This window comes from Myotis davidii, unplaced genomic scaffold, assembly GCF_000327345.1.
Source record: "Myotis davidii unplaced genomic scaffold, ASM32734v1 scaffold189, whole genome shotgun sequence".
In the NCBI taxonomy this organism is placed as follows: Eukaryota; Metazoa; Chordata; class Mammalia; order Chiroptera; family Vespertilionidae; genus Myotis; species Myotis davidii.
In genome coordinates, this window is record NW_006383017.1 from 762208 (window position 1) to 772810 (window position 10603).

The 10603-nt window shown below is 40.8% G+C and overlaps 1 protein-coding gene across 1 annotated transcript in view; it reads right to left on the bottom strand.

Annotated features, from left to right (window-relative positions):
* LOC102767578 (chromosome unknown open reading frame, human C3orf67) overlaps positions 1 to 10603 on the bottom strand; it is a 217528-nt gene that overhangs the window by 8515 nt on the left and 198410 nt on the right. Inside the window, exon 16 of the mRNA XM_015558251.1 lies at positions 5830 to 5924. Within this exon, the coding sequence (XP_015413737.1) occupies positions 5830 to 5924 (95 nt within the window). The remainder of the gene's footprint in view (positions 1 to 5829; positions 5925 to 10603) is intronic.

The window sequence follows — 10603 nt, forward strand, 5'->3', positions numbered from 1 at the left end:
ATCAAATTGTGACTTCCTGGCTCATAGGTCATGCTCAATCACTGAGCCACACTGGCTGGGCTGAAATAAATTACTCAGTCCAGATCTCTAATATGAGTTTGAGTTTGGTTTAGAAATTGCCTTCTTTACCTAACCTGGAAGACAAAGTTTTGTGCACCGGGCCTCTAGTATATATATATATATATTTAAACCCAGAAAGCTTCAAGAAAAAGAACTTCCTAAATTAAAAGAAATTGCAGTGGGGTGAGGGCATGAATAGGAGTGGAGGGGGTGGGGCAAAAGGGGGATAAGGACACATATGTGATACCTTAATCAATAAAGAAAAAAAGAAAGAAATTGCAGCAGCCATTTCAGCCGTACAATGCTCATTGACCTCAGTGGGAACTCTGTGGTCCTATCACAGTGCAGGGGCTCAGGGTACAGACTGGCCTGGTCAGCGTCTGGCTCCACATTCAGTGGGTCTGACCCAGGCTGTGACCTTAACCTCACCTGTGAGGTGGGGACTTGACAGAGCCCCATGCCTGGGAGTGCTAGGACCAGTGGTTGTGAGGAAATACACAGGAAAACTCTACCCAGTGCCGGCCTATGGCGGGGGCTTTACTAAGGCTGACTTCTATTATTACTTTTTAAAAATAAATACACTTTTATTGATTTCAGAGAGGAAGGAGAGGGAGGGAGAGAAACATTAATGACGAGAGAGAATCATTGATTGATTGCCTCCTACTAGGGATTTACCCTGCAACCCGGACATGTGCTCTTACCAGGAATTGAACTGTGACCTCCTGGTTCAAAGGTCGATGCTCAACCACAGCCACGCCGGCCGAGCTGTTATTACTATTAATTATCAGTACTGATTTTTCTGGGAGAAGGTCTCCTTTACATCTTAAATAAATCTTCAAGATATAAGGACAATCCAGAGTAGACCAAATCCTCATCCTGTTTCCAGGGAAGAAGACTCACTCGACCACTCATCAAATATTTATGGGTTGTTTACTGTATCCTCGGTGCCACTGAGGGTGCATAGTTGTTTGATGAAACAGAATGTCTGGTGAGGTAACGAATACAGCGGATTTTAGAAGACTGCTGTAGACTCAGCACTTGGTAAGTGTGAAATAATCGTGCGGCACGACATGGGACTCAATACTAGGCAAGTGTGAAAGTAGTCCTCCATCAGAGCCCAAGTGGGCAGCCAGATTCCCCTCTCTGCTGGCTGTGAGGAGCCATGAGATTTCTCTAAGTTCCTTACTAGGAATTTAGATATTACATCTATAAAATAAGCATCTGTTGCCTGTTTATATCTCATGTGGAATTAATAAGTATTCACAAAGGAATATCCCATGTGGTTTTGCTAAGCAAAAGGTACAAAAATGTTATTTTTATGAGACTGGCAACTCCAAGAGTCCTTCTGAATGCCTTTCTTGGTCAAGATCTGTGTCAACTGCAAGAGAGGCTGCAAGCCTGAAGACAGAGGCCATTTTTATTCTACTTTGGAGCTGGTGAGTATGAATAATTTAAGGGTCACATCTGTAAAGAAACAAATGTCAAATACAAATAGACAACTATATTTCAAGCAAAGTCCGGTTCACTTTCAAAAGGTCAGTTTGGTCGTTTTCTTGAGTGAGTTCTGAAATCTTACCTTTCCATTGTTACATTTCAGAGGAGCTTCAGAAAAACACATTTTTAGTAAGTGTCAGGGCACCTTGCCCACGGCAACTGATATTTGCAAGCACACTGTGGCCCAGGAGGTGCTGGGAAGAGCCATCCACTCCTCCATCCGCTGAATGGCCAGAGCACAGGCTGCTCCTGGGGCTGCCGGCTCGCTGGAAGCCAGGCTGTTCACCTTAAGGTGCTTTTATACGTTGAGACATTCTGGTCCAGAGAGGCTGTGGCTTGACAAACTTGCACTGAATGAAGTAGGGACTCAAAGGCCAGGTAATGGGTGCACTCACTGTTGTGGAGCCAGGGGCAAGTTCTCCAGAGTTCTCTCTTGGTCAGGCCAACTTCCCCTGCTGTTACTAGTAAATGCAGTTATGCCTCCAGCTGCACGGTGCATCTCAGCCTCTCCATCTCTGAGCCCTTCCTTGCTCTAAGTCCCAGTGTCCATGTGTATGGGCCAATACTGGTACCTACCTACACCTAGTAGGCTAACATGAGGATTAAAGTGCACATGTGGGCCTGGGTCACAGGCAGATGAAATAAACCTTAGTCATTAGTGTTTTTACCCTACAAGTCAGAAGATGGGAGACCCCTGTTCCCTGTGAACCCAGCCTTCAGAACGACTTCACTTCCCAGTGCCATGGTTCTGCAGAAAGGCACTGATGTGGAGGAAGCTGGGGTCTTAATCCTTGCTTGCGCTCTGACATTTGACCTTAGGCAAGGTCAAATTGAGGGGGATGGGCTACATCTGTGTTTTGTTTTTTAAATATATTTTTTTATTGATTTCAGAGAGGAAGGGAGAGGGAGAGACAGAGACATCAATGAAGAGAGAATCACTGACTGGCTGCCTTCTGCACGCCCCCTACTGGGGACTGAGCCTGCATGTGCCCTTGACCAGAATCGAACCTGGGACCCTTCAGTCCATTGGCTGACGCTCTATCCACGGAGCCGTAGGGGCTGGGGCTATATCAGTGCTTTTCACTGGTTCATCAGAGCCCCAGGGCAGGGTTCTGAAACCCTAACTTCCCCTTTAGCCAAAGCACTTCTGCTTTTATCTCATATATTGGGATTCCACATAAAATTTCATTTGAAAGGAAGGTTTTTCACTGCTTATAACTAAAGTCTAAGAGCCATTACATAATGTAGCCTATAACTGCTTTAATGGCTCTAAATTTAATGCTCTCATTGTTGAATTTTAGAAATATACTCAATATACTGAGAAATCAGAAGTAGGGAGAAAACGGAAAGTCAGATTTCAATGCATTAGCCTACTTTGTTTTCCAAGGCTATGATAAGAAATGACCAGTTAAACACTTCTCTCCCTCTTTTCCTCCCTTTCTCCCTTCCTGTATTCCTTCTAGTGAAAATCCAGAATATCTGACATACACCAGAAAGAGCATAGGGTGCTAGGGATCCAGGAGTGAGCAAAACTGACAAAGTCTCTGCTCTTGAAATTTCAGAGGCTACTTAGGGGAAAAAGTCAACAAACAGGAAACAAGTTACAAACTGTAAAAAGGCTGTGAAGAAAGTGTACACAGCAAAGTGAGAGCGATGGACTGCCTCAGATAAGATGGCCCAGAAGGGCACTTAGGAAGGTGGGCTGCCAGCAAACACCAGGCCTGGCGGTCCAAGTCCAGGGGTCTTGTCCTCCATTCTTCCCCTCATTCCCTTGACCTTGCCCTAGAAATGGTCAGCAGTCACCTCACCCCTTAGCCACTCCCATGGGGAGAGTGTGGCCACCTGTCATTTCTGACAAGCCTGGGGTGAGGCGGAGGCAGGTCCAGGGCTGAAACAGGCGACCAGAAGTCTGCTGTTGTTTTTTATTTTCCTTGAAGAACTAAGCTACTGAGCCCTTGAAATATTTTAATTTGCTTTTCCTATTGATTAGCAATTATCAATAGAAGAACAATCTTTCACTTCTTGGTTTTGTGCATATTTTACAGTAAGTAATGTATTTACTTGGTTCAAAACTTAAAAAAGAGAATAAAAACAATGATTGGGCTTTGGGACCAAGCTGCTTGGATTCACATCCCAGCTCTGCTAATGACTGTGACCTTGGGCAGGTTATTCAGAAACTGTGCCTCGGTTTCCTTAGCTGTAAAAAAAACCACACACACACACACACACATATACAGTACCTTCCTCATGGTGTTGCTATGAGGGCTAAAAGTAACAACTGAGCACATATTTGGCACATAGTAAGTGCTAAATTAATGGTATCATGGAACAGAAACCCAGAAAGAGTCCCAGGCTGCCCACAGCCGTGCCTCCCTTCTCCTTCTGATGATATAAACTGGATAACTGACCCCATTATTTTTCCTTGACAAGCACATTCTTTATAAGAATAGATAAAAGTACTATCTCGATATATTGCAGCGGTTCTCAACCTGTGGGTCGAGACCCCTTTGGCAGTCGAACGACCCTTTCACAGGGGTCGCCTAAGACCATCCTGCATATCAGATATTTACATTACGATACATAACAGTAGCAACATTACAGTTATGAAGTAGCAACGAAAATAATTTTATGGTTGGGTCACAACATGAGTAACTGTATTTAAAGGGCCAGAAGGTTGAGAACCACTGATTGGTAAGTCTGAACTGTACTTAGTTGTTTCAAACTAAGCCAATAACATGTAAAGATAAACCAAATAAGAGACACTGGTTTTTGATGGTTTTAATTAGCTACAAACCACCCTAACATATCAGAAAAGGGGAAAGGGACTGCTGACAAAAATCTAGGGTGATATGCAGAAGGGGTGGCAGATCTGGTTAACTTTAACCAGAACATGTTTATAATTCTCTAAGTTTAACTTGTTCATTTGTCCTCATGAAAGTTCTGTTTACCTTCAACGTAATTGAGCTCCTGCTGTCAAAACCTCCCTTTGCAATGGGGACTTGACAACATCCTTTCACCTGCTTCTCGTAACACACCTCGTGGGTGCCTCTGCTCAAGGTCCATGGTCTCCGTTCCTGTGTCTTATTTAGGACACCTAACACAACACATTATTTGTTCCCTCACAGCAAGGTCTCCTCTGACAGCCAAGATTCTAGTTTTCTGTCATAAGTAATTATAAATGTATGCTTCTAAAAAGATTCTCAATTTGAGGGGCATAATCTATTTCAGATAGTAAATCACAAAGACATCTCTATCCCTGGGGCGACCCAAATGTACAACCCAGATGTATGAGCTTTCACTCCGAATTATTCATATCTGAAGAAAAATGGATGTTCCACTTTCTCCCTGAGGCAACTAAGAAAAAACACCCCCCAAACACTGGCACCTTTGTTGGAGCAATTTATATTGGTTCAAATTTTTTTTTAGCCTCAGATACAGAGCTTCAATCTTCAAAATCCAACTCAGAAAACTGTCTCAGGGAGTCCTGCTCTGAAGTTGTCACTCCTATTACGAACTTGAGATCCCCGACCCCCCCACCTCAAGCCCTCCGTTTCCACCAAACATTCTTTTCTGTTCCTCCTCTCTACACTGCTGACAACCATGTTCCCTACTCACAGCCAGAAACTAATAGTTCATCTTTACAGCTCTCTCCAACAAAGGGAACCCCAGGTGAATTTTCATTCCTAACATTTGCTTTATGTCAATATAATTGACATTTTTTTTTAAATTAAAAAAAATAAAACACACCCCAAAATAACCTCCAACCCCCACTATATCTTAACAACAAAAAACATGAATTTCAATGATACTGGAATGAGTCTGCTTTACAATAATAGGATGTGGCAGACTGTTCTAAGTGATCATGTGTAATCTACCTCATTTGATCTTCGTGAAAACTTTCAGGTGGGCACTATCTGTTATTAGTCTGACTTTACAAATGCAGTAACCAAAATCGTAAAGGTCACAGCGGGAATTGGTAGAGCTGGAATTCAGATTAAGGGCAGTTTGACACCAAAGTCATGCTCTTCCTCCTTAAACCATATTTTGTCCTGGAGTAACCTTTAGAAGAACAAGGACAATTTCTCTTTGTTCTTTTTAGTTGTAACGAACCCATCATTGTATGAAACGAGGCACAGGTAACTAACTGATTTTGGGTGAGGGAGTCTAAGCATACAGCATTTAATAAAAAAAAGTGGCATCTCAAAGTGATCAATTTTCTCTATTTATAGTTAATTATTTTTATTTTTTTATGCAAAGCATTTTTCATATTCCCACCTTGAGCAGTCAAACTTCCAGAAGAATCCTGATTCTGCTCTGCTGGCTGCCGACTGGGAGGAATGATGGGTGGGCTCAGCATGTTTAACCAGTCCCTAAAAAGAAAGGAAGAGTCAGTGAACACACACACCTGTAATATCATATGCAGTTTTTACCCTTCCCTGGATTTTCAATTCCCTGGATCTTCCTCGTTCGTATTTCAGAAAGACAAGATGTTCAAAAGTTAATATTTAGTTTTGTAAACTGGTTAATGTAGAGTCAATCACTTAACTAACTACAGAGCTCCTTGACTTACCATGGGGTTACATCCTGATAAACCATCATAAGGTGAAAATATTGTAGGTTGAAAATGCATTTGATAGACCTAACCTACCGGATATCATGGCTTAGCCCAGCCTACCTTACACATGCTCAGAACACTTAGATTAGCCTACACTAGGGCAAAATCACCTAACACAAAGCCTGTTTTATAGTAAAGTGTTGAGTATCTCAGGTAATTTATTATGCTATTGCTTTCATATCACTGTAAAGCCAGAAAATTATTAAGTCGAACCATCATGAATTAGGTATTGTCTGTAGTTGTTCAATAAATACATCAACTACATAAAGAGGGCATTCTTCTCAAAAGTTTATTATTAAATAAACTATTATTAAACACGGTTTCTCTCACATAAGAACATTATTTCAACAACTCAGAAAAAATGCAGCAAAGAAAGCTCCTTATAACCTCAGGGTTAAGAAAGCCCAACAAAGCCACATGTCACACGCCATGAATGACAACACTCTACATGGTGACTCAAAGCAGAAGGTAGTCTTGGAGCAATCGTGCACCAGCCACAGTGGTGGGAGTCAGTCTGCATTAATTTGGAGCTCTTCAGCAGCAGGGAGTGAAGGAAAGGAGAGGGAGGGAGCCGGGCCCTGGAGTGACTCACTACTTCAGTTTCCCCATTAGGCATGGGGACAAAACCACTCCAGAGCACCTCCTACATCCCCTCTCCCTCTGCCTCCAACCTCATTTCCCAATCGCTTGATTTTCCTTCCTCCTCCATTCTTTTCCAGTCCCCTGTTCCCTCTAGTAGACACCTGGGTGGGTGTGATGCGAGGGGTGACATGCAGAAGATGTGAGTCATTGTGCACTCTACTTCACCCCTTCTTAGCTCGAAACTTGTTCCTGCACTTCTTTAGAGAAGGAAGCAAGCAGAGGAATGTGAAGGATTTCACAGCATGAATTCTATTTCTCGTGTTGATATAGTACCCTGTGGTTTACCTTATTCTTCTCAACAGGAGCATGTCATCATGACTAAACAACTTTTTCCCTGTACTTCCTTTAGCCGTTATCTATAATGGGGGTTAGTCCCAACCATAACTAAGAGCAGTGGTTCTCCAGGCCGATCCCGGCTCCATCTTTCCTAACGTAAGAGTTTGGCCAAATTACTTAACATCATAAGCCTCATCTATAAAAAGGAGATAAGAATACCTCGGCTTTTTTGTTGTTAGGATTGAATTAAAAAATGGATGAGAAACATTTAGCATGGCTCTGGGTACAGAGTTGCACTCAATAAATTTCAGCTATTATCACCACCATTCTCATTATCAAGGAAGATCATAGTGTGACTTTATCTATAATGATAAACCAAGATAAGAATTGGATTCTGTTGACATTAAACCAATAAACAATGGTAGAATGATTACAAGTCTATACAGTAGAGATTTTCCTTGCAAGCCATTTACTCTTTTTGTATAAAAGTACCTTAATGTAAAAATTATCCATTTCCTATTTGGAATATTTTAAGATACTTTAAGTAACTGCACACCTCAGCTGTTACTAGATTATGGCTAGTGAAATAAGCAAGGTGAGCAAGCTGTGTAATTGAATTTCATAATAACACATTAAGGGCATCAAAAAGGATTTGTCACAGACTTCCAAGCTAACGGGGCATTTTCTGATAAGCACCTTTTATTTAGTCCATTTAATTATAGTAGAGCAAAAATTCCTACATTATAGAAAATTACAAGGTCACACACAAATTATCAGCCCAATGACCTCATTACTCACAATGATGGAGAGCAAGGATGCACAGGAGAAAAATAATGTTGTCCTATGATGATACCCCCAGAGACAAATTAGAAACTCCACCCAATGGCAGAAGCAACTGCTCATGCTCCATGGACATGGGAAAAACTGTCGGTGGGGTTGTTGTGTGACTGTTATGAAAAGCAAGGCATTCACTTGTTAGGCTAATGATTTGATTAATGTTTTTCCTTCTTAGCAGTAGCCATGAAAAGTATAGGGATCTTTAAAAAATATTTTCAAAATTCTCAAAAAGTTGTAAGAGTACAAAGGACTCCTTAGTCCTTCACCCAGGTTCCCCCAGTAAACATTTTATCACACTTGCTTGTGATCTATCTATCTATCTACCTAACCATCACCTACCACTACTTCTTTGTCTAGATGGGTTGGTACAGGATGGCCCTTAGGCAAAGCCTGTCTGGCCCACTGCCTCGTCTGTCCAATCTGAAAACCAAGAATGGCTTCTACATCTTTACATTTTTATTTTACATTAATTCTTTTTTTAAAAAATATATTTTATTGATTTTTCATAGAGAGGAATGGAGAGAGACAGAGAGTCAGAAACATCGATGAGAGACAGGCCCTCACGCCCTGTTGTGTCCACTGGTTATGCTTATATGCATGCATACATGCCTTTTGGTTGCTCTCTAACCCCACTTCCCGCCCCTGCCATCCCTCTGAGGTTTGATGGTCTGTTTGGTGCTTCTGTCTCTGGATCTACTTTTGTTCATTAGTTTATGTTGTTCAGATGTTTTTACATTTTTAAATGGTTGAAAAATTTTAAAATAATAATGTTTCATGACACATGATAATTACATAAAATTCAAATGTCAGTGCTCATAAACAAACTTTTATTGGAATGCATAAGTGTTCACTTGCTTATGTATCATCTACAGCTGCTTCTGTGCTACAGGGACAGAGGGAAGTATTCATGATGGTCCCTGATGTGTAATATGGCTCATGCTGATTTCTCCAATTCTGATACAACCACAGGTCTGTCTCATCTCTCCTCCTTCCATATTTGTAACTCCTCCCTGACTGTGGAGATCTGGCTCCCATTATCTGCACCATTTTTACTATTTTATGAACTACAGAACACGCCAAAAGTCACTGCAGAATTGCTAAGCAAGCAAAACAAATTAAACAACCAACAGAAAACCTCTAGCCTACTCTCTAGGGTTCTCTGTTTATGGTTTTTTTTATTCTTTAGTCAAAATACTAGGTCCAAAATTTACTTGGGCTAGTTATTGCCCCTGCCCCCCTTCTGTGTGGTTACACAGATGGTCCCTGATTTACGACGGTTTGATTTACAATTTTGACTTTACGATGGTGCGAAAGCAATAAGCGTTCAGTAGAAATTGCACTCTGAATTTTGATCTTTTCTCGGGCTAGCAACATGTGGTATTATTTTCTCTTGTGATGCTGGGCAGTGGCAGCGAGTCGCAGCTCCCAGTCAGCTATGTGATCACGACTGATACTCTACCGTGTGTTCCTGTGTTAGATGACTTTGCCCAACTGTAGGCTATCGGAAGTGTTTTGAGCACGTTTAAGGTAGGCTGGGCTAAGCTATGATGTTGGGTAGGTTAGGTATATGAAATGCATTTTTGACTTAGGATCGTTTCAACTTCAGATATAACCCCATTGAAAGTCGAGGAGTATCTGCATTATTCATTTGAAATATACTGTAGAGTCATCAGCTTTTGTTTGTATCACGTTTTAGGTTTTTCTCTCCATCCTTAATGATTTTTATTACTTGTGTTGTTGTTGAGAATGTTATAGATTAACAGTTCAAAAGTCAAAACTACACAGAAAGGCATACTCAGGTAAGATTTACATTTCACCCATCTTTCCAGTCTATTCCCACCCTTCATCGCTTCCTTGCCATCCCACCCATCACTCCACAGGTAATCAATTTCATTAGTTCTGGAATTTCCTTTCTATGTTTTCTTTTTGCAAAAAATAAGCAGCTACATGTCTATTTTTTTTTATTCCTTGTCCTTCCTACATAAAAGGTGGCATACTATAATTAATTTTTTGCATTTTTATACCTTAAAACATATCCCGGAAATCACTTACACTAGTTCATAGCTTCCTCATTCTTATGGCTGCACAGTACTACACTGTGTGGGTGTGCTATCGCTTATTTCACCAATCTCCTATGTTTGGGCATGTTTTCAATATTTTACATTATTGCAAATTAACTGAAAGAATATTGCAATTAATGCTGCCATGAATAAACATGGGCGTATCTGTTTTTGTATATATATTTGAAGATATATCTTCAAGGTAAATTTCTAGAAGTGGGATTCCTGGAAGAACGGTAAATACATACTTGGTTTTGTTAGACAAATTCCCTCCATTGGGGTTGTTCACATCTGTGTTCCCACCAGTAATGAATGGAAGTGTTGATTTCTTTATAGCCATGTCACAAGAACATATCATCAAGTTTTTAATGCTTTCTCAGATGAGAGATGAGACCTGGTATCTTAAAGTAGTTTTAATTTGCGCTTGGTTTCATTATGAGCATCATAAGTGGAGGTGACTCTTTTATATTACCACTTATGTATATGCATGTGGTATTTTATATCTGTCTATATACATATTTTGTCAGTTCATATCTTTTGCCCCTTTTATCATTTTTACCTCTTTCTTTTACCTTGTAATTTGTGTTCATTTACTTTGTTTTTGTCATGGCAAAAGTTA